Consider the following 25,584-nt stretch of genomic DNA (forward strand, 5'->3'; position numbering starts at 1 on the left):
CTTTCAGCTATTTTTATCTGCTTCCTCCTGTTTCCTCCCCCCCCCGCCCATCTCATGAAATATTTAGCGAAAGAGTTTACAATATAACTCATTTTGTCTTCTTTGTTGCAAGTGATCGTTGTGATCTTTGGAGTTTCGAACATTAATAGATGAATTATTAAGGGCAACTCTTCATTAAATTGTGCTTTATTCGTGGACGAAACAATATATACTTTTTTTTTTTTTTTTTTTTTTTAAACGGAACATATTTTATACAAACAGTGGTGAAAAGCTTGTGTGTAGAAAAACTTACGTTTCTATGCTCAACGACATATTGAACATTGTGTGCAACTGCTAGATCCATAACTTCCGTTTGCTCTGTATACAATACCCAGTGCAACTGCTGCACCTAGCACTTCCTTTAGCTCTGTATATAGAACCAAGAAAGTTCTGTCGCTATTTTCATCCTCCACTTTCGAACATCGATGTCGCCTAAGACGTACATGGAAGATCAAAAATAATCCCCAACAACATCGACGACCTTCTACCAACATTCTGGAAGACCATGGATCCCATCTCGGTAGAACTTCGTGGGCCGTGAACCAAAGAAAGTATCAAGTGCAGTTTGCACCTCTACTAAGGATTTTAGTGTTCTCTAAGGGGACTGTCCAAGGAATGGAACAAGTGACAATCGGAGGTTTAAGATCCGAGGAGTATGGCGGATGCAATAGTGTTTCCCATCCAAGGCGTAGAATGGTGTCCCAGGTCATCCTAGCCACCTGGGGCTTCGCGATGTACTGTAACAGGACTTCTTTGTTATTCAAAAGTGCTGGCTCCAGAGTTTTTTCCGTTTTTATTTTCTTTCTTTTTCTATCTTTTCTTTCTTGAATCATATTATTTCTACCAATAAAACAGCTTTAGTAACAACATGGTGCACCATGACGTCACGTTGAACGTCACTTCCTTTCGCTTATTATCTAAAATTGAAATGGAGTTTATATATGCTGAAGATTGTAATTCGTTGTTTTTTCATTATCTGAATCGATAATTTATGGAACAACGTAATTGTTGTTTCCTGATAAATATACAATTACACAGGACGCCTGGTCATTGAGAGACACCTATTCTACACTCTCTGAGACGCTTGGTCATTGAGAGACACCTATTTTACACTCTCTAAGGCGCTTGTTCATTGCGAGACAACTATTCAACATTCTCTACGACGCCTGGTCATTGCGAGACACCTATTCAACACTCTCTAAGACGCCTGGTCATTGAGAGACACCTATTCTATACTCTCTAAGACTCCTGGTCATTGAGAGACACCTATTCTACACTCTCTAAGACGCTTGGTCATTGAGAGACACCTATTTTACACTCTCTAAGGCGCTTGTTCATTGCGAGACAACTATTCAACATTCTCTACGACGCCTGGTCATTGCGAGACACCTATTCAACACTCTCTAAGACGCCTGGTCATTGAGAGACACCTATTCTATACTCTCTAAGACTCCTGGTCATTGAGAGACACCTATTCTACACTCTCTAAGGCGCTTGTTCATTGCGAGACAACTATTCAACATTCTCTACGACGCCTGGTCATTGCGAGACACCTATTCAACACTCTCTAAGACGCCTGGTCATTGAGAGACACCTATTCTATACTCTCTAAGACTCCTGGTCATTGAGAGACACCTATTCTACACTCTCTAAGACGCCTGGTCATTGAGAGACACCTATTCTACACTTTCTAAGACGCCTGGTCATTGAGAAACACCTATTCTACACTCTCTAAGACGCCTGGTCATTGAGATGCACCTACCTACACCTTGGCCGCAAAAGCTTTGGTTCCTGTCGCCCTAAGACGCTTAGTCATTGGCCTCCTACAAATTCACCAGCAAAACACCAAGATATCAACAGAAACTTATATTTTATCTGTAATATTTATTACTATTGTATTCAAGAAGAAAGTTTTATAATAAAAAAGGATGATAGGAAAGTCCAAACCTCCCGTGTACCATCTTTTAGCTCTAGTCTAAAAGACAGAATTTTACCGTGGATATATAATTCCGTAAGTTAAGTTTTCCTGCTTAGAAAAATATTACCACCATGCTGCCCTGTAACGGAAAAAAATCGTATATTTTATATAGGAAAAAAAAGTGAACTTACCATCTGAGAGCTAAGGTTCTCTTTGAAGTGTTCATGAAACGGCGAATCGTGCCATTCTTTCTTAGATCGCCGCACTACTTCATCTGCAACTATGACGTCACTAACTGTGGTCTTATTGGGATCAGCTCCCCTGTGTAGAAGTAATTCCACGCAGTCATCGAAGCCAGAACCTGCCGCCAGATGGAGTGGCGTTAGTTGAACTTCATCCACAGGATCTACTAACGCGCCATTTTGAAGTAACAAATCTGCTAACACTGTGTTACCATTTTTCACTGCTAGATGTAAGGCATACGTCTCTGTTTCCAAACAACAAGAATTTGGTGAAGCACCATCTTCTAGACATTTATTTGCGCCTTCTATGTCATTTTCTTCCACTGATTTTAATAGTTGTGTGTTTTTCTCTCTATCTATTAACAAGGCTGCGTCATCTTGCAGAAACAACTGACTGTCGGTCTTTTTCTTCCGTAAGGATTTGAATATGTTCAAGGAACTCATGGCTCCTGTAAAGAAAACAAATAAAAGTACATCTGATCAGCAAAATCTTCTGGGCCAATATATTAACAAATTATGCGTCAGAATTTTAATCTATTTGTTACACGGATTTTCATCCAGGTATCGATTTACCAAACGATATCGCAGGTACCGACATTATTAGCATGAATTTTTATGACGATGAATACTTTTTTCTTTTTTTAATCAATATATCAGACCAATTATCTGCTTTCAATCTATTGTTAGTACAAACTAGTTAATATTTTTCAAGTATTACAGTGAGTAATATTTTGCACTCTCACCGAATCTTTCATCCTTTTGCGCTACAATAAAGACATATAAACCTTCCGTGATCCAGTGGCGGATCTAGAAGAAGCTGTGTACAACCTCTAAAGGGAAACTATAACTCTTTTGTGCTATTTGAACGAGATGAGATGGATCAAGTATTTCAGTGTCATATATTAAAATGAAAATGAAATCTTTAAGTTTTACGTTCAACGGTTATGCCGGTTAGGCTAAAGGAGACGGTGATGATGAGAAATGAATGAATTGGTGGAATGAAGAAAGTGGGAGGAAACGGGAGAACCCCGAGAAAACCCACGAACACGGTGTTTGTCCACCACAAAGTCCACACGGCTGGGATCAAATCAGGAACTCCAAGCACCGGAGGTGAACGCTCTACCACTGAGCCACCGCGTCCCTTAGTGTCATATATTAGAACAATACACAGTAATCTGCTCTCAGTCTATCGTTAGTGCAAACTAGCTAATTTCCCCCAGGTGTTACTAATATTTTGCCCCCCCCCCCTCCAAACCTTCCATCCTTTTACGCAAGAATGATAAAATATCAACTACAAATCTCAGTGACGGACCCAGAAGGGTTTGCGACTCTACCTCCCTTCAAGGGAAAATATAATTCTTTTTGTGTTTTTTCAATATGAGAAGGTAGGGAGTATTTTTTTTTTTTTTTCTGTGGTGTTAGATCAATAATATGCTCTCTGTCTATTATTAGTACAAAGTAGCTAATATTCCCAAGTGTTATAGTGGGTAATATTTTGCGCCAATTCCAAACCTACTTGTAACGGGTTACAACTAAAAATCTGCACAAAATGCGAGGTAAGATAAAAGCAACAAGACGACAAATGGTAACTATGTTCTAACGTTTATTTACAGTATATACATAGACAGAAAAGAAAATGCTAATGACACATTGCAAATGGTCCATGATCAGCTACAGTCCGCAAACGTGTTGGAATAGACGCACAGGCTGTTTGGACGCCAGTTGGGTCAATTTCTTTTAAACATTTGCGTATTCTTCTTTGAAGCTGCTGAACAGTTTTTGCCTTCCAATTATGTTTGTACACCTTATCACTCAATTGTCCAAAAAAAACCTTCGATTGGGCGGCACTGGGGCAAGTTAGTTGGATTTTTGGTTTTGGGCACAAAAGGATGTTTTGGGACATGAGGTACTCCTGAGCCTTTCTCGTATAATGAGAGCTGGCTTTGTCAGTCCAGAAAATAAAATTATTGTCAGAATGATATTTTCGTATAAAGGGAACTAAGATCTTTTGAAGACATTGCTTCACGTATACATCTTGATTGATTGCTAACCCACTAGGCTTGAAATAAGGCTGCGACACACCTTTGTCCGATACAACTAAATAAAGCATCACTTTGCCTTCAAATTTCTGCTTGCCTTTATATTTTATATTAGAAGGAGTGTGTTGCTTGTCTGAGGAATAATAAATGTCATTTCCGAGCATTTGGGATTTAGAAAGGCTAAAGTAACTTTCATCATCCAAAACAAACGATTTTCCTTTGTAATTTCTGACCATCCAACGACGATTGGATTTCGCAGTTTTTATTTGCGTGTCTGTGTAAGATGGAGCTTTTTCCTTTATGCATGCTTTGATTTCCATTGATTTTAATGTTTTAGATATGTATTGTTGTGAACACTTAAATGTTTTTGCTGCGTTGATCTGACTAATGTTGTCTTTCTTGTCAAACATCATTTTTAGACTTTGTTTATTTTTATTCGTCATAATTGCTGCCTTTCGACCACTTCCTGCTTTTCTTTCTATTGTTTCGGATTTAAGTATCGCATAAATTGTTCTTTTTGGCACACCTTCAGCAGCAAAGTGTATCACACAATATGATTTCCCCAATTCGTGATGTTTTTCGTGGAAATTTACAATGCCTGCACGGAGGACTTCTTCCTTTGACGCCATTTTCTACCAGTTATTTCGCACCAAAAAGAAAGCAAACATATTGCGAAGTAGACAAAGAGTGTACTATCAACATACCAAAGAATAGAGATGACTGTGTCAATAGGTTTTATTTTATGATTCCGCACATTTTGTGCAGATTTTTAGTTGTAACCCGTTACCAACCTGTTGTGCAAGAATGAAGAATATATAAATCTTTTGAGGCCAAAGATCTAATTTACTGGTGAAAAAAAAATAGAATTATTCGAGACAGATTCTGTGATGATCGCCTCGCCATTCCTGGCACCAAAATAAACATAAACTTTTTTTTTTTTTAATTGAGCAGAGATTCATGTTTAAATAATAAAATTCAGCGACTTAAAATTGAATTATACAGAGGTTTTTAACAAGTTGTAGAACGGAAGTAATAATTATGAGAAAAAAACATTCAATAGCAATTTAACCCCTTTCAAAATTTCTGGCAGCGCTCCTGTTTCAGCAAGAACATGTAATTTTAGAAAAGAAGAAAAAAACGCTACTTGCAAGCAGCTGGATAGGTTTCCTTCCAGAAAATTTTGTCCAGGGGCGGAGGGACTGTACTGCGACACTCGTTGCTATCCTGCACACAGTGGCGCAAACAGCTATGAGCTCGGGGGGCCCAGGCTCCCTCCGAAGCTAACCTGGCCTTTCTTATACAGCAGCACTGCAGTCAAATTTTGGTTCGTCCAGTATCTTCAAAAATAAATATAGAAGCTTGCACATACACACACACATACGCACGCACGTGCATGAAGTGGTCTCTTAATCTGCATTGAGACACGAGACATAACGTGCGAAATGTCGTCTTGCGATAGTTTACTGTTGTCCTTTTTCAAATAATTGCCTCACCTCTCTAGCCAAGAACTCTTTAGACAAAAGCCAATGGTTTCATGCACTGGCGTCTCTGGCATGTAAAATTTGGGGGAAGGGACATCAAAGAAAGTGATTTAAATCGTACTACCTAGCCCACCCAACCTGTTTATTATCTTGGATTTCCTTTGTGACCTTTCTGCTTACCTTCACGGACCCCCTAAGGTATAACTCTGTTATAATCGTTTCACAGCCTGAATATTATATTCCAAATAATAATTAGTATTTATATGATATTCTGTCGTTAGTAAATAAATTAAATTAAAATAAAATATTGAATATTTTGTACTTCAAAATATTGGGGGAATGCGTCCCCCTCGTCTTCCCCCCCCCCCGCCAGAGACGCCCATGGTTTCATGCCTGTCGCTTTCTGAATATTTTTTTGAGCTGCTACTGGTTTTGTGCTTTTGTCCGTCCCTCCACTGTAGGTGTGGTAAGGCAAATGGAAGGCAGCCAGTGACAATTCTTTTTTTTTGTAAAATTTATTTTGGGAATAACAGTGGTATAGCTGGAACTTAGAGAAAATTACATTCTTTTTAATTTACTGAAAACTGTACTCAAATTGTTCTTGCATTTTGAAGTTATTTACGAAACTAATTTCACCAAACGGTAAGAACTTTTATCGCTGACTGTACCCATTTTGTCACATTGGCATCCTTATAAGACTGAAAATGTTAATGCCGTATTACAAGTTATCCGTTTGCGTGCAGAATTTTATCAAATTAATCTTTTATATATATATATATATATTGTATATATTATTCAGTAGTATTTCAAAATTTATAATGTATCAATAAACCTAAACTAGAGCAATGTATAAATTAATATTGAATTAAGTCAAACCATTGTACAGTCCGCAACAAAAAAAAAAAACTGCAACATGAGCATGTAAGTTTATTGTGAAATGACGAAGTCTATTGTTCCAAAATAAGTTTGCAGGGGAGGACGCCGAGGTTTCTCCTGAAGTGATTCGTGCCACTTGGTAGACGTTATGTTGATTCCTGCGCTGTTAGACGTAGTTTCACAATGAACTTACATGCTCATGTTGCAGGTTTCTTGCTGCGGACTGTACCAGTGGTGCCCACCCCACCCCCTCATGTCCATGACGCACCCCCCTCAATTGTCTATCCGTAGGTGTTCTTCCATGAAAAAAGAATCTTTTCTATTAATTTTTACACCCTCTCAAACATATTTATATAGATTTTTACCCCCCCCAAATATTTCAATGACGGAGTTTGCGTCATAGCCCCCCCCCCTTGTGGGCACCCCTGGACTGTACAAAAGGAAAAACTCAGTGAAAACCCTAAATTAATTTCTTAGAGTAATCAATGTTAGTAAAGAGTGCATAATCATATACAAAAATAAAGATGTAGAAAATAATAATTACAGTGCAAGTTTTAAAAATTGTAACCGTTAACAAGAGAGAATTTGTGAATTTGGATTTTTATTGTAAGTCTTCATCCCGGCGAAATTAAAATACTGCTAATTTTACAGTAATTATGTGATATCTTCAAATAGATAAAAGATAATCGAAATGTGGAACAAGAGCGCCCTAGACAATATTATTTTACATGAGAAACCGTTATCACGACTCACTTATCTGCTTTCGATTTCGAGCCATTTTGAAAATCGGCATTTATTTTCGTGTTTGTAAACAGCTGAAAACGGAAAGCCGCTAGGTGACTTGTGATAACGGTACCTCACGCAAAATGATATTGTTTAGGTCGCTCTTGTTCCATATTTCAATTATCTTTTATCTATTTGAAGATATCACATAATTACTGTAAAATTAGCGGTATTTTAATTTCGCCGGGATGAAGACTCTTAAGGACTTTTAGTATGTTAATGATAAGAATAAACTAAATTTCTTGGAGTGCGGAGAATCCAAACTTTAAATTTTGCCCATATCACGTGATGCAGTACATCGTTTGCAGACTACTGTACTACGTAGTTTTGGCCCCTCCCGAAATAAAGTCCTGGTTACGCCACTGCCTTCACAAGGGTGGCATATAATTGTAGTTTAATTTACCTTAGCTCTGGCGAGGGGAGGATGACCTTCAGGTCGTGTACCTGCAAGTAATATTGCAGCTGAACAATTAATGCTTGTCCCGTTCTTTTTCATTACCCCTCGTTTGATTCTTCTTTTCTTTTTTTAAAAAATCAATATCAGGACAGTATATATCGTACGCGGTCGATGGAAAGCAACCAATCTTAACTTCACGAGCTTAGTACACATATGAAATATTTTGGCGTACAGGTCTTTAATTCTTGAGTTATTTGGCTGTCGAATTTGGGCGTTTTGGGAATTTGGGGAAAGAATAAAATGTTTGAAAGTGAAACATCAAACGAGAAACAATCAATTTCCAAAACGTTCTACACGTTTTGTGTGGAAAACAAAATTTTTCTAGTATCACTCGAATCAGTATAAGGTGATGATAGAAAGGTGTGGACTGCATTTCTGACAACATACAAAATATATTTGTTCTAGATTTAGGAAAATAGTTATTCAGAAACTATTTTACAAATGGGAAAGATCAAAATTTACTGATAATTCACCCAGAAACTAAAATAAAAGTCACACTATTATTATTATTATTATTATTATTATTATTATTATTATTATTATTATTAGTAGTAGTAGTAGTAGTAGTAGTAGTAGTAGTAGTAGTAATACAACGTTGGAAATTCAGATGCAAAATGGGATTTTTTTTTTTTTTTTGCTTATCGAGATAAGAAAATGAAATCTTTTAGTTTAACGTCCCACGTTTATTCCTGTTAGGCTAAGAAAGGCGATGATTAAAACAAGTGAATGATAATGGAAGATTGGTATAATGAGAAATTGCAAAGAAACGGGAGTACCCCGACAAAAGCCACGAGTACGATGTTGTCCATCACAAACTTACTTGGCCGGGTATGGAACCAGGGATCTCACGCACCAAAGGTAAGCGCTCTACCACTGAGCCACCGTAATGCCCCCCACCCCACCCCCTCTTTTTTTTAGATGTGCTTTTCTAACGTTTCAGGTTGACATCACTGAATTAAGCGCGGCGATATACTATAATAAAGCAACTACTCAAATAACAATTTGTATACATCAATTGTATTTTTGTGTTTGTTTCTTCTGAGTTTAACATCCCACGATTATGCTCCGAGGCTAAGGAAGATGGGGATTATAATGAATGAACTGATGTAATGAAGAAAGTGAGAGGAAACCGTGAACCCCGAGAAAACACACGTGGTGTTTGTCCACCACAATACCCGCTGGGATCGAACCAGGAATCCTACTCACCAAAGGCAGTGGGGCCGATTTCTGCGTAACTTTTGGAAGGCCCCATTCAGGTTTGTGGCCGATTAATTGCAATTCTTTAATAATTATTGACTTTCGTTAAACGATAACTAGAATAAAGGCAAACGTTGAAGAAGTGTGCCCGTGAAAGATGTTACAAAATGAAACTTTTAAAATTTATCGGGTCCGGGCCGGGCTTGGGCCAAGAATTTTAAAAAACTTATCGGGCCGGGCCGGGCTCGGGCCGAAAATCTCCAAAACTTTTCAAGCCCGGGCTGGGCCGGGCCTAGATACATTCGGGCTGGATTGGGCTCGGGCCGAAAAATTCGGCCCGTGCAAGTCTCTACCTCAAAATCGGCGCCTACTGAAGCCACCGCAGCTACTTGTATTTAGAGGGACAGTCGCCCAGTTTGCCCTCCCATGCACCCACGGGCCCGCCACTGACTACTCAACACTCATGTCATAATAGAGGGTTCGAACCTGTGACAGATAAGTTCTGTGATTTTTAACCTAAAGCCTTAGCAGCTTGATTAAGCACGTACGCAAGAATTTATATCGAGAAGGGTCCAAAGCTTTTTTTCTGGGGGGGGGTCCAAATTCCATATGAGGATAAATTATATTAAAATTTGTAAATCACCCTAAAATTAAACTAAATTTACAGAAAAGTAGTATTTTGGTGGCTCCGGACTCCCAGCACCATCCCTTGCGAACCTCCTTGATCAGAACGGTGATAAGTATGGGCGCCCGAATGGGGGCAGGGTGGGGCCCGGGTCCCCCTGTCACACGAAAATGTAATATAGCAAACCATGTATATTAAATACCAGACGTAATATAGCAACCATGGAGATGCCCCCCCTAGAAAATTTTCTTCGGGCGCCACTGCTGCTAATTATTTGGTACGTAGCAAATACAACTTAGGTTTGTGTTTCGAATACATTCTACATTATCAAGAACGAGGTCCTGGGTTCGAATCTTGGTGCAAGAACTTCAAATGCGTTATAGTGATTGAGATACCATCTTGAAATATTCGTCTTGTTCCATATAGCCCCGCTGTTGATAAAGAATATGTTAATACATTGTTTTTTCCAGACGTGCTTTGGAGGGCACTGCCAACCCCGAAGCTCTGAGATTGCCCGGAGGAGACTAAAATAATACGTCTACAATATAATAGTAAATAGAATAGTACCGTGTGAAAATAATATGTGCACCTCCAAATACTAAGTGTGCCGCCCCGGAACACTTTTTCTTAAAGATACCAGTCTTGGGAAGTAACGTAACGCAAGTAACGCGTTACTTGTAACGCGTTACTTTTTAAGTAACGTTTCCTAGTAACGCGTTACATTTTTTCCAAAGTAACTGTAACGGTAACGCGTTACAATTTTTAAAGTAACGTACCTAGTTTGCGTTACTTTTTTTGCGTTACATTTCGGATGAGTAACTACAATATATGTATTTTTTTCTCGGAAACAAATGTTTCTTTCCTGAAAGTGAATTTCTCAGAATGGAGCAATGGAGTACGAACGATGTAGGTGACCGACAGCACACAAAGAAACAAATAAGATCAAAGTGCAACTTGCTGGTTGTGGAAGATGTGAACAGCCTCAGTCAAATCACGTGTACTGACTGCAATTACCTGGAACATTTTGTCATAGATTTTGACAGCTCCAAATCAATACATTCAGTGAGTGAATTACGAGTGCAATGGTACCGGTAGTCTATTTTACTTTGATTGGTGTTGTTTTTATAAAGATGGAGAACGAAAATATTTTATCGTTCGAACATTTGAAAGAATACTTTTTCTTAAAAGCTGAAGATGATGGTGGACAGGATTTAAAAGTAAAGTGGTGTCCCAGTGAGAAATATTTATCAACAACTAGGATGCCATAATTAACGATATACAGTAAGGGGTTAATACGAATAAACTGTGTTCTGATGATCAGGCTACTTCATTACTAGAAAATAGTTTGTTGATGGTATGTAATATTGGAGTTCTTTCAGATCAGTTTGCATATCTTAGAGTCCCGTTGATTATAGAGTTTGGAACAACTAGCTTTAAAAAGCATGTATTGATTTTAGAGTTGCTGGCAAGTTTTGATTCACCCCTAGTTCAAGTGTTCTCATTTTATTAGTTATAGTGTAATGTTTCTCTATATTCTGTATTTTTAATTTTACATAACAACATTATTATTATTATATAACTAGTTTAGCAGATTAATAATAAGCAACCATTTTTTCTAAGGCATAGTCATGGGCACGAGTCAAGCTAAAACTCGACTCGAATTCAAGTCGAGTTTCGAGTCGAGTCAAAGGTAATATTCTCGAGTCGAGTTCCGAGCCGATTCACTGTTTTTGGCGTCGAGTTTGATAAATGGCTTGCTCATTTTAACTCATTTTGAAATCATAACCTGATTAAACTGGAAAGCGAAAGCCATGGGAAATGTAAGCTAAGCAGTAATATGGGATACTTGTAGTGTTGCTCACGAGAGGGAACACTGCTCGCATCTCGTCTCGTCTCGATAGCGAGATTCCAAGAGATTTTTTATAACAAGTTCAGTTTGGCTCGGCTCAATTGAGCCGACGGCTCGAGCCGGCTCGCTTGGAATGAACTATCGGCTCGAGCTGGCTTGGTTGGAATGAGCCATCTACTCGGTTCGGGTCGATAGTGAATGAGCTGTGAGTCGAGCTGCTAGAGTCGACAATTCTAAAAACGGGAAGAGCAGTTTTGAAGATATTTGGCCAGTGCCCTATAACTTTTAACAATGTTTGGCTCGACCCGAATACTTAGCCTAGACCCTCAACCCAAATTTAGAAGCTCGTGAACAATGTCCTTGATTCCTAGACTTTATGACTGCCGAGGTTGGCAATCAACTACTCTTTTTAGTATTTAAGTACAAACCGCCTATCTTTCATGTTTATACACAATGTTATTATAATTAATAATAATAATAATAATAATAATAATAATAATAATAATAATAATAATAATAATAATAATAATAATAATAATAATAATAATAATAATAAGTTGTTGTAGTAGTAGTAGTATCATTGATAATATATTGCCTATGTAAAATACTTGGAGAGAGTACTCGAAACTACACACCGGATTTGGCTCGACTCGACTCGAAACTCGACCCGAATTCGAGTCGATTTGGAAGAAATTTTTCTAGCCGAGTTCTCGGGTGGAGCTCAAAGATGTCTGTTTCTAGTTGAATCGAGTTTCAAAGAAAACTCGCTCGTGCGCATCCCTACGAGTAATGAAGTATGGCATTTTAGTCAATGGTACATTATATGAAAATGTTCATATAGCTGTCAAGTAAAAATTTGTCCTTGCATTTACACAAAGCTATTCAGAACGTGCAATAATAATAATAATAATAATAATAATAATAATAATAATAATAATAATAATAATAATAATAATAATAATAATAATAATAATAATAACGGTAGTAATAGTAGTACGCAAAATTGAAGTAATAAGATTTTTTGACATATTCAAAGTTTCGAACCTAAAAGCAACGCGTTAGTAACGCGTTACTTTCGAAGTAAAGTAACAGTTACTTCTTTGGGGCAAGTAACGCGTTACATTTTTACAAGTAACTTACCCAACACTGAAAGATACAATGAATACAAATGAATTGACTAATTAATCAATCAAGTTATTATAAATGTTCAAATCGTCCTATGATTTACAAACGTCAATGGAATTTACATCAGTTTTACCCACGTTCATGTTCTCTGCTGCAATTAAATCCTGCTTGACATGAAAAAACATTTTTTCATGGGAGGTAGCCCTGAATAATAATAAACTCTTCATTTTTCATTCTCTACTGAACTGACCTCTGTTGACAATGAAAAAAAGAGCAAATTTCCCTTGTCCCAATTTCAACGCATTCTCACACAGACAGCAAGTTAACTGTTTTTTTTTTTTTTTTTTTTCTCCCCCGCAGCAAGTTCATCTTTCCCCCTAACATCATATACTTAGCATAGCAGAAATATTTTTCAGCATAGTTTTAGCCCAATGACGTCAATGGCACAAGTAGACATTTTTACGATATGCATTTGGAAAGGGTGGGGGATTCCTCACTACTGCTATAGATAGCACATCACCTTATCTCAAGTTCCAATGACATAACTGACCTTTGTCTCCAGACGAAAGAATTTATGACTATAACTTCCTTTGTTACGAGTATTTCAAAGTGGATAAATAGCTACATAGATTGGCCCTGACAGGTAATATGACATGTGTTTTCCAATAAACCAGTTAGTCCTATATCTTGAGGCACTTAAATTAGTATATTACCAATAGTACCAGTGGCGTAACTAAAGGCTTGGGGGCTTTCCCGCAAACAGCGTGGAGTGGGGCCCCTTCTCTCGTCCCACTTCATGATTTGGGACTCCCTGATGGCTTGAGACCCCCCTGCTATGCGGGGTCTGCGGGGCTCTTATTTACGCCCCTGAATAGTACCCTATATCGATGTTGAAAGAAAATTTAACAAAGAAAGTTGATTGGTCAGAGATGACATCGCTAAGGATCTCTTGCATCCTATATTTTCCCTTATTACGAGATTTTGTCCCGACGTCTGGATATAATTCTTCAGGTGGGGGCACGGTGGTTAGCCCTGCCCGCTGGTCTAGTGGCTAGCGCGCGGCCTTAGCTGGACGTAGTCCCTGGTTTGATTCCCAGTGCAACGACCTTTGGAATTTTAACCAGTGGCGGACTCAGAAGGTAAAAACTGGGGGGCAGCCAGTACCCAGACTATGATAGGTATATATAAAATTTCAAAAATATATAAATAATAGCTTAAATTATTTTTGTCATGTCAGAGGACTGTGGGGCCTAGGGCTCCCAGCCTCGGACTAGACGCGCTACTGATTCTAACTCTCCTGAGTATGTTTGTGTTCGTGTCCCTGTCCACTCTAGTAAGGGCTTTTAAAAAAACTGTACGAGGAAAACTCGAGTGCTTAGGAAACTGGCGAATGATCGGTTGATCAAAAAAAGTGGTTCACTGGTAGAGCACTTAGTTCTAGTGCATGGGGTCCCTGGTTCGATCCCCGGCCTCCAATTAAGTTTTTGGTGGTCAAGATAATGTCCTGGGTTTTCCCTAGGACAATTCCGTTTCCTCCCACATTGTAATTCCACCATTTTTTTCCATCATCATTCACTTGCACTTCATCGTCTCCCTTAGCTTAAACAGACATAATCATAGGACGTTAAACTGAAAGATTTCATTTTAAAAATTTCCGGGATGCAGAATTGTTCCGTAATTTGTGAATACGTATTTAATGTTCTGATTCTTAAATTTAAAAACATGTAATTGCCAAAGAAATTGATCACTATTGTCATTTAAAATGTCATAACAATTCCCAATTCTCTTATCTTGCGAGATGAGTGCCAGCGAGCAAGATAATAACTATTACATGGATCTAGTACTACAAATCGAAATTCGTTTAATTAGAATCACTTTACGAAAGTCTTATAATATTGTAATGGTAGTATGCACATACGTTACTCCACACGAAAACTCTTAAACGAACGCTATTTTTTTAAATTTAGTTTTTGTTGCAACAGACAGCTACAGTTTGTTATTTTAGCCGAGTTCTCGAATGGAGTTTATCCGTTAACATCTTAACGGGTAACGCTGGATTTAACATGGCTTCCCTAGCTTCTATGCAACCTGTACAGCAGCAAAGAATTGTTGGTTGCCCATTATGAAAGGATATATAGTTTTTTTGTTGTTTTTTTTTTACTTCAAAAAGTTCAGTTTCGCGCGTCATCCTCTTTTAATGTATTTACCAGTTCATTAGCCTATACAATTTAATTGTGATAGAAAAGTGTCCCGTAACATTCGTTAATATATATAGAGCCCTCTGAAGGCCGCCCGACCTGTATATATATACAGTGTTAAGTGTGTCAGAAGTCGCTTGATTTTTTAAGTGTCACATAGTGTTTCCTAATGTTTGCTTGTGTCGTGTCATCTTGATTTTCGGAAAGGTCTCGGTCTTGTTTTGTAAATTCATTTACAAAATTTATGACTTTTTTTTTTTTTAAGTTTGTCTATGAGTTATCAGAAACCTTCTGCGTCACGACAGGTTCACGTACGGTGTAATAAAACAACGTTTAAATTATAATTATTATCGCAGTACATTGCGGAATGACTTGTGTATCTTTAAACGTTGATAAATGCTCTTCATTGTGTTCGTACTAGCACTTAATCAATTTATCCTTTTCATATTATATATCATGTAACACTAGTTAATGTCGGAGTTCGGTGAACTAGTGTTCCTCATAAGACTCATGAAAATTATCGTCTCGTCTCATTTTTGAGACGAGACATTTGTCATCTCGTGGATAACATTAGTGACATACTTACACTTAACAGAGACGGACATAATCATGGGTACCCGTAAGGAGGGCTGCCGTGTCACAACAAAACGCTGTAACTTGAGTTACATTGTTTTGTCGCTATAAGCATTTTTGAATTTCCCGCCACCGATATTTGTGTTCACCAGGCCCAGTATTGAGCTGGGTCAAATACTTTTGAAAATACAGCAAAGAAAATTTCGATGTAAGTAGAAAATTAGCCTGTCTGTAGCGACAAAACGATGCAAATCGAGTTACATTGTTTTGTCGCTACTGAACGACTGCGTAACTGAAATGACATTGTTCTGTCAATGTCATTGTAAGTAGTAAATGTGTATTTTGTAGCGACAAAACGATGTAACGCGAATTACATTGTTCGGTTGAAAAATGAATGTAGCATGCTCTGTTTTTACGCGTGTCTGAGAGTGACGTCACCGTTGTATAAACCAATCAATGGTTCAATCTGAATCAAAGTGGCGTGACCAACGCCCCGAATCATGGGAACAAACCGGCCAAATAGGCTCGAGATGATGAACCCGCTGGTATCACATTACAATTTAGAGCATGCTCCAAACAGGAGATATCTCCCCTGCGGCTACACTGCGTCGAAAGCGTACGAAGAGTACCTCGAAGATTGCAAGGAAAAAGAAAGAAGGAAATGCAGCTGGCCAGTTTTCCACGAGGTGATGAAAGATCTCCATATCTCCACTTCAAGACCCACCCAGGATGCCTGTTCCAGATGCGAGGAACATCGTTTGGCCGTTCACAACGACAACGACGGGCCGCAGCAGGAGCACTCCTGCGAAGCCTGTGGGTGCGCGTTGTGCAAACAACAGATCTCCCACCTGAAGAACCGTGATCTGGCCCGGGGGCACATGCACGACTTTCAAAGCAATGAAGAAACTCGTGTGTCAGTCTATACTGTCGATATGCAGAAAGTGCTCTCGATGCCAAAACTGTCTACCAAAGACAGCTTCTTCTTGCGAAAACTTGTACTGTTCAATGAGACGTTTGCTCAGGTTGGCCAAGGCGCGGAGGCAGTTTGCGTGCTGTGGCACGAAGCGGAAGGCGGGCGAAGGGCAAGCAACATTGTGTCTGCCTACGTGGCTTTCATTCAAGGTCATGCCAGGGATTTGGAAAACATCTACCTGTTTGCAGACAACTGCGGAGCCCAAAATAAGAACCGAATCCTCTTCGGGGCGCTGTTACGAGTCGTCAACGATTGCACTGTATCCTGTTCAAGGATCCGACTGGAATATCTGGAGCCAGGTCACACCTACATGAGTGCCGACAGCGTGCATGCGTGCATCAGCAACAAAATTCGACTAAAAGACCTGTACGACATGGATGACTTTGTGTCGACGATACAGGCCAGTCGAAAGAACCTCAAGACGGTAACGCTGTCCCACAAAGAGATGATATTGTTCCGGGATGAAACGAAAGCCAAACTCCCGAAAGGATGGTCCTTCAGCAACATGAAGATTGTGGAATTTCGGAGAGGTAGTTTGGCAATCTACGTGAAAAAGGACTACAATACAGAAGATTTTCGCGAGATTTCAATTCTTAAGCAAGCCACGAAGAGAGTCCTTGCTAAGGTGTTGGAAAAAAAAGCCCAGATCTGCTGTCAGCACTGCCGAGGCAGGAATCCCCAAGAGGCATCAGTGCGGAGAAGAAGGAGAATCTCCTCAAGCTCTGTCAGTATGCCTCAAACCAGACGAGAGTTTTTTCAGAAACTTCCTGTCACGAGCGGAGTTTTCGATCTCGACAGGGTCGTTGACGTCGATTTTTGAAGTGATATTTGACGTTGACACATCAAAGAACTGTCTAGTGTGTAAATTCTTTTAAAAAAGTTTTTCAAAGCACAGACTAATTAGTGACAGATAATTTGGTCACTTGTATGTCATTTTCCCTTTTTTGTCGCTATTATGTGAAGGAATGATATGAGATCGATAAGTACGTTTTTCAAAGAACAGCTTCGGTTTTCGTTTTATATTCTTCTTAAGGTTCTTCACCACTGCCGCTAATTTCAGAGTTTTTTGTAATACCTTCAAAACAAATAACAGTACAAAAAGTGCATCCGCAGTTTGCTAGACAATCTCATTTTGCGTGACTCATTTCTCTCTGCTTCCGTTTTGTAGCTATTCATAGATTTGTCATTTATTTGCGATTTTTTGACTAGCTGCACAGCGAAAGCAGACAGGTGAGCCGCGACAACGATATGACATGTAAAATAATATTGTCTAGTAAGCTGCGGATCCATTATCCTATACTGCTATTTGTTTTGAAGACATTACAAAAAAAGGTGAAATTAGCGGCAGTTAAATTTCGATGTAGCGAAGAACCTTAAATGTTTTATTTAATAATGTTAAAGGAATGTAACGAAAATATGTTCATACCGAGCGAAATACTAAAAAGGGGAACAAAACTAAATCAACATGCATGGTCGTTCAAATTACGTACTAGCAAATATAGCATACTCAATCCTTCAGCAATTTTATTTTGTGTGTCTATTTATGGGCTTTCTTTGGTTATTAGCAGTTTTCCCCACAATTTTGCAATAAACATTCAGTTACCATTTAACAGTGAATTTTGTGTATGCCATGAGCTGCCAATACGAACGAAGGAAAACATGTGATATTCATGGGTATCTTAAGTTGTGTATAGAAAGCCGATTTGGTTATACTTGGTGAATGGAACATGACCAACACATTGAACACAAAATATGTTGTATATATCATAGGCAAATTCGATTAGGCCTATTACAATAAACGAAACAAAGAATCTGTGTGAGCTCGCTATTATTTAACATAGGAATTGCCTTTATACCGTACGACTTTCCCGGCGTGGAAAAGTGGTGTTCTTAACAAGTCCCTATGCCTAAATTACAATTACGTACTCCTAACGCCTGGGTATTTCAGTTATTTCATTTATTAAATAGGTACTATTTGCTATTAAAATGAATTCCATTTCAAATAAAGCTGCTAAATCGTGTACAATAGCCACAAAATGATGTAACTCTAGATATATAGTAGATGCTGTAGCCACATGTTGATGTAAGTCTAAATACAAGCTCAGCGCTATAGCGACAAAACGATGTAACTAGGCAATAATAGTCAACCAATCAATTTTCACCAAATTTAATCACACAACATGCATTTACGTAACATTACATGCAACCACGTGTTTCCAAAGTCAAGATACACCGGTCCTACACGATACAAATCAAATTTTCGGATGAAAACTTTACGGCTCTTTTTCTCAAAACTGCTCCGCCAAAGTTACAGCGTTTTGTCACGACACGGCAGAGGGCCAGTGGCCCACCCTTGGATTTTCGAAGACGCATCAGTTCGAAATATATTATTGTATAATGTAACAATATTTAAAATATAATTATTAGATCTACATATCGAGACGATAAATGTTATACGCTATATTAATAAACCTATGCCATGTTCGTAAATAATTATTCTTTGACGTACCTATTATCTGCACGTGTGAATCAATGTATGTGTGTGTGCATGGGCGGCGATTAGGGGGGGCAAAGGGGGGCAGTGGTCCCCCCACTTTTCTGAAATGACCCGTAATGTATATAGTTTCAACCAAGGAATTTTGTATATTAGCATTGACATACAAATATTCAGATCATGTCTTGCCCCCCCCCCCACTTTTAACGTCCAATCGCCTCCACTGTGTGTGTGTTTACGTGTATTTGGAGCTGTGCTTATTTCGGTCGTTTGATCCTCCCAACCCTTGTAAAAATCTGGCAGGCTCGGGCGTCCCTGGATACAAACCCAACAGTGAAGCGTTACTGCTTGTAATTTAACATGTTTTTAATCGGCATACGTTTTAAAATATATATTTCGTATGTCTTGTGAAACATTTATGGTGCATAAAATCTTAATTGCTTATGCAAATTAGCTACTAAGTTACTGAATAAAATTGTGTTGCACACTGATTTTTTTTTTTTTTTTTTTTTTTTTTACGATGAACCGCGAACGAAAATAAATTCCAGAAACATTTTTTTAAAGATAATTACAATAATAAAAATATCATGGATCTTACTAAATATATGCACTGAATGCACTGAAGCAGAATAGGAAACAGGCAAAAACACACTAAAAACGTTATTAAAAGTAAAATTAATAATAACATACCTTCGTGTTCTGTACAAAATGACGTCTAAATTCACGTTGTTTTTTCCATGTATCGTCATGTTTCATTACTTTACGTTGTCACACTTGAGTGTTTCGAGCTACACAGGCAGAAAATTGCACGGTTATCACTCGCAAGCAATTCTACACTGCTCATCGTGCTTATCCTGTCTTCTCAATGACAACCAACTGTTTGGTGTTTGTAGCAACCAAGTGTGACGTCTCTACGCAGTGTTGCCAATCCAGAGAACAAGGAAAGTGACTTCCTGCTAAACTTTGGTCCGTACTTACGTGACTCCAACTTGTTCTTGTATTATATAGTACAAACAAGCTATGATCTTCAATAGCACAAACTCCTTCCACCCCGCACCCCTCCCAGTGGCTTGGTACTATCTTGATTTAAACATGTTCTTCTTTTAAATTTTACACTGATTTTATTTTTCAGTTGTTAACTACTTCAAATGCCCTCCATCACTTAGAATTTGAATGACGTAGTAAGCTATTCGTTATGACCAGGGATCATAGGTGCCCGAACGCAGGGGCAGGGTGGAGCTCGATCCCCCCCCCCCTCTGGCTCACGAAAATGTATTAAATTTATTTAGATTTTCTTCATACAAATAAAAAATTCCAAACGTAACATAGCAATCAGAGATTTGAGCCCCCTAGAAAATTTTCTTCGGGCGCCCATGCCAGGGATATAATGGTATGTATACTGATATAATATGGCGCATACTCATTTAATATGTTTATCGTTCAGCGCATATTCATCGTAGGAATGAATCAGCGTATATAAAGATAGCTATAAGCTATATATAAAAACAGAAGAAGAAAAAGAAGAAATGAAAATAAAATGAAATCCTTAAGTTTAACGTCGCACAGTTATGCCGGTTAGGCTAAAGGAGACGGTGATAATGAGAAATGAGTGAAATGGTGGAATGAAGAAAGTGGGAGGAAACGGGAGAACCCCGAGAAAACCCGTGAGTACGGTGTTTGTCCACCACAAAATCCACACGACGCGAGCTGGGATCGAAACAGAGACCCCAAGCACCGGAGGTGAACGCTCTACCACTGAGCCACCACTGAGCTCTACCACTTCAAAAAAGTTTGGACCCCTCCCAACGAAAATTTTTGGGTGCCGCGCCCGACAGCGGCATGTCAAACAATCCTTGAACAGTCCATTTCAAAATTTTTGCTTCCTTATTTTATTAAACTATTAACAGAATTTAAACCATTTCTTAGGTATTTACTGCATACATAATCACTTGCAAATGTATTTTTCTCTTTCTGTGGCAGTGGTGATTTAAAAAGAGCAAAGAAATTGGTTTGTACCGTACGAAAGAAAGATTAGTTGGTTTGATTTGGTTTTAGCGTTCCTTTCAGTAGCAAGACTATGTGAAAAGTAGACCGACAGCTTAATGTGAGATCTGAAACACATGAACTCCCACCGGGAATGGACCCTGAGTCTCCCACTCCAAGGACGCGCAAGCTAATCATATAGCGGGGATGTAGCTTTATTAAAGACAGAAATGAAAAGGAAAACAATGAAATATTTTAGATCACTTTTAATTTTAGGAATTTAAAAATCACGGACTTAATAATTAGTTATAAAATCAATGTTGGGAGCGACTGTACCGCTCAACTCTCAGTACTATGTAGGGTCTTAACTTTATAGAAACTTACAGGTTTACGATATTACTAATGGGGCACGATGACTCAGTGGTAGTCAGGGGCGGATCCAGGACCGACTTCTGGGGGGGGCTGTCATACTGCTACTTTTAAGGGCTCCAAACTTTGGGATGGATTTTATTTATATAAAATAAGAAAGCTTCCTCTTCTGGGGGGGGGGCAATCGCCCCGATCGCCCCCCCCCCTGGATCCGCCCCTGAGTAGAGTGCTTCGTCTGATGCATTGGGTCCCTCGTTTAATGCCCGGCCAATTAAGTTGTTGGTGTACAATATTGTGCCTGTGGGTTTTTTCTCGCGAAACCCCTGTTTCCACCCACATTCTCACCCCACCAAATTTTCCATCATCATTCACTTGTCTAAATGATCCGTCTGCCCTAGCCTAAAAGGGCATATCTAATCGTGGGATTTTAAACTCAAAGATTTCATTTCATTTTTTATTTATACTATCATCATTAACAAAAAAAAATCAAAGAAGTGTGTGGCGCCGATGTGGGCGTTCACTAAAGTGTGACGTCAGTCGGAAAAGGTTGGAAACAACTGTTGTATACTCTCGTCTTTTATAATGAAAAGTTTGGTTTGATGTAGAAGACTGCAGTATCCGCTTTATGTTAATATGTGGCGTGATTATTGCACATAATCCATTTTTAAGTTTACAAAAAAAAAAAAAAATGTCTGTCAACTTTTTTCGGAAACTACGCACGAGGTTCTACACTCACCCACATAATTTTGTTCAGTTTATTGAGATATGTTAATTGACACTTGTCTCATCTTTGGAGGTCTTCTTACTCTCTATGACATTTTCCTATCTCTTCCTTTGTTTCAACTTTACATTATGAGTTGAGTTTGTGTTATAGCCTCCCATTCAGCAGCGAGGCTATATGAGAAGTGGGCCTACTGATTAACGTGGAATCCGAACCACATGAGCTCCCGCCGGGAATCGAACCCGGGTCTCCCACGCCAAAGGCGCGTACGCTAACCACTTAGCCACGGAGGAGCTCAAGTTCACCTTATCTGATGGTCCTCAACAGCACTAGAAAAACGAAGAGTGTGAGTGTTACTGAGGCTTGGCTTATTGAGGTTGACCGCTTAGCACTTATAGTTGACCTCAGAGATACTTATCATCAGTTTGAGAATTAAAATGAAATTAAATCTTTGATTTCACGTTCTACGCAAGTTAACGAAGACGAAAGAAAGATAGCCTAATTAACAATGAAGGAGGGGAAGCGCGAACCCAGAAATGTTTCCTGGGAGCTGGCCAAAGTATTTGGGGAGGAAGACCAATTGTATCGTCTATGTAATGTTGAACCTGTCTCACTCTACATCCGAAAAGACGATAAGTAATTCTTAATTACTGCCACCTATATTCGCAAATAATCTGATAGAACTCGATAACTGATTTAATTGAGAACATATCAGGCAATGCAAAACTAAATTTATCTACTTCATGTGGCGTACAGGTGATACTATCCTTTGTTTTAAAAATCATTTTTAATTATTCAACAGTTATACCCATATAGATTTCTAATTTCCTATTATTACGTGCGAAATTCTATTAAAGACTACTTTCGAAAATCAAGTCATAAACTTACAAAAGGAGACAAAAAGAAGCCTTCGGGAAACGAGAAATCACGGGATTTCTACAAAATGTGCGAGACGACACGTTAAAGAAGGTTTTATTGTCTCCTGTTCAACGCCACAGTGTAATTTCCAGAAAATCTACAGATCCCATCAGTGACGTAACTTAGATTTTATTTTTCTGGGAGCGCAAGCATTAATACGCGTATTTGGGCCCCCTAGAAAAAGTTGTTTTTCTAATTCTTGGGCCCCTTCTTTCCATCTTTCTCTTACTCTTTATGGCTCCCCCGGAGCCTGTGGGCCCTCCGGCACGACAAGGTCTGCAGGGCCGTTAGTTACGCCCCTGGGCCCGTTCCATACATGACAAATTAATTAAGGAAACAATATTGACAAATCTCAAAGCCATACGAATAAATAATATTCTAGGGCTCCTAATAGTAGACATTTTTTACTGAAATGGGTCCACGACTCATTTTTGCTTTATTTAACTTTTGTGTCCTATTTTGTTTATGTAATGTAGTGAACCTGTTTGGAATTTCATTTATAATTTCATGTTCGTACCGTATATGGAATAAGAAAATTTTGTCTTAAAATGGGCTCCCCTCGTGCACCCTTGCCCCCCAACAAGTTACGGCCCTGGACCATGTTATACATCATAAACTCGCATGGTCTTTGATCGAACTATGAATCCCTTGCTCCCAAAAATGAAACTTTATATAGTTTTACGTCCTACGGGAACTTGTAGATGGAAGGAGACGAATAGTTAATGAAATTGAACGATTACGAAGTACTGTAATTGGTTGAAAGAAGAATATAGGAGGAAACGGGCGATCCTCGAGAAAACCCACAGACACCAGGTTGTCCAACACAAACTCACGTAATCTAGAATTATTTGAGGAACTTGTCGCATAAGAGGAAGGTGCGCAACCCAGAAATTTTTGTTCAGGGATCAAAGCTTTGGGGACGGGGTCCAACACCACAAGCCACTACATCTATGTAATATTGAAGGGGTATTATTCTCTACCCGATAAGTAATTGTAAAATATTTAAGGTTAGTGTAAAGGGACAAGTTTTGCCAATAGATGTCACTACAGTCTTCCTATCTCTCGCATGTATTTTTTACCTTTTACGAAAATTTACAATTTCTTTCATAAATTTCAGGCAGAACCCACTCGTCCGGAGTTTACTGCACCCATTCGAAGTTCTGATAAAACTACACCTCCAGCTCAATCTATTCTGCATCCACTTAGTATCGAAGATTTTCTACGTTACTTCACTATAGTGCTTCAGAACGTGCTGCCATTTCAACGCGATCATATACTTCGTACCATAACTAACACTGCAAAATCTTTCTTTAACATCAATATGCATGGTACATATTCAAGACAGTATGCTCACTTTCAAATTGCGCCTCTTGAAACCGTCGTTTAAAGCCATGTCTCTTCTGATTCTAATTATGAATTTGTTGTTTATTAATATTCGATCTTTCCAGCAACACAAACTTCTGTTAGAACATCTTTTACTGGAAGAACAAATTGATATTTTTGCTAACAAATTTGGACGCCGCAGAGAGAGCAATATTTGATATTTACGTCATCAGAGATCATATACCTCATATTTTTCCATTTTAGCACATGTTTCTCACTCATCACTAACATTGGGCTATCATCACGTCTTACATCAGTCTCGAGTCGCCCCGAGACAGAAGATCTAACGCTCATGTGTCTCAACTAATGTTCCCCAATGTGTTTGTGACGTCAATTGCACTTCATATCATTATCATTATCATACCTGCTTATATATATTTATCATATACCTAGTTACATTTATCCTTTAACTATATTTGTATATTTGCACCATTAGTATGATATCTTGCACTACATTATATTGTTTTGTTTTTCAAGACTAATTTTACGTCGTTTTTTTTCTTTTCTCAATCTATTGTTATTTTGCATTGCACTTAGACCATCTATTGTACCTGTTCTAGCACCATCAACATGTATGGAAACCTATGCCAAAGAGAGGGCGTAACCCTCTAATGGCTGGGGTTAGTTTGTTTGATATGAAACAAAGTATACTGAAATAAACAAAATAGATGATTAAAGAAATCTCCCAAACCTAATCCCTTACCTAAAAAAAAAAAAAAAATAAAATAAATTTCAACCTAGAGACTCCAAAGTTTTAGAGAAGGAATTTCATAACCTATTAAAGAGAACAATCCGTGCCGATTTTTTATTTAGAATTTTCTTCATTGTTGAAAGAGCTTCATTGTTAAAGATTTGGATATCCATTTCAACAATCATGCCATTTCAACAATGAAGAAAATTTTAAATAAAAAATCGGCACGGATTATTGCCTTCGATAGATTATGAAGTTCCTTTTCTAAAAATTTGAAGTCTGTAGGTTGAAATTTGTAAGAGAAATCGTGAATTTTCGTAAAAGATAAAAAATACATGGGAGAGATACGAAGACTGTAGTGTCATCTATTGGCAAAACTTGTCCCTTTAAACCAACCTTAAAGCTATATTTTCAGTAAAAGTGATAGCAGGGGCGGATCCAGGACAGACTTCTTGGGGAGTGGTGGGTTATAATACTGCTACTTAGAGCTACTTTTTAGGAGCTCCAAACTCTGAGATGGGTATCATTTATACATACAATAAGAAAGTTTCCTCTTCTGGGGGGGAGATCGTCCCAATCGTCTCCCCCCAGGATCCCCCTTGAGTGATAGAATTAGATTTTTTTAAAGAAGAAAATATAGACGAAGTATA

General features: G+C 38.5%; 1 protein-coding gene across 3 annotated transcripts in view; it reads right to left on the reverse strand.

Annotated features, from left to right (window-relative positions):
* The window catches only part of LOC145694443 (uncharacterized), a 75,719-nt gene that overhangs the window by 21,775 nt on the left and 28,360 nt on the right, over positions 1 to 25,584 (reverse strand). For 2 of the 3 annotated variants that reach the window (XM_081770685.1, XM_081770684.1), the window contains exon 2: positions 2,149 to 2,648. In XM_081770685.1, coding sequence (XP_081626811.1) covers positions 2,149 to 2,643 — 495 coding nt within the window. In that variant the 5' untranslated portion in view covers positions 2,644 to 2,648. Of the gene's footprint in view, positions 1 to 2,148; positions 2,649 to 19,559; positions 19,843 to 25,584 lie in introns of those variants that run through there. The other variant, XM_081770683.1, reaches the window with a different exon arrangement.

Source organism: Thermobia domestica, chromosome 9 (genome assembly GCF_964235325.1).
Source record: "Thermobia domestica chromosome 9, izTheDome1.hap1.1, whole genome shotgun sequence".
Taxonomy (NCBI): Eukaryota; Metazoa; Arthropoda; class Insecta; order Zygentoma; family Lepismatidae; genus Thermobia; species Thermobia domestica.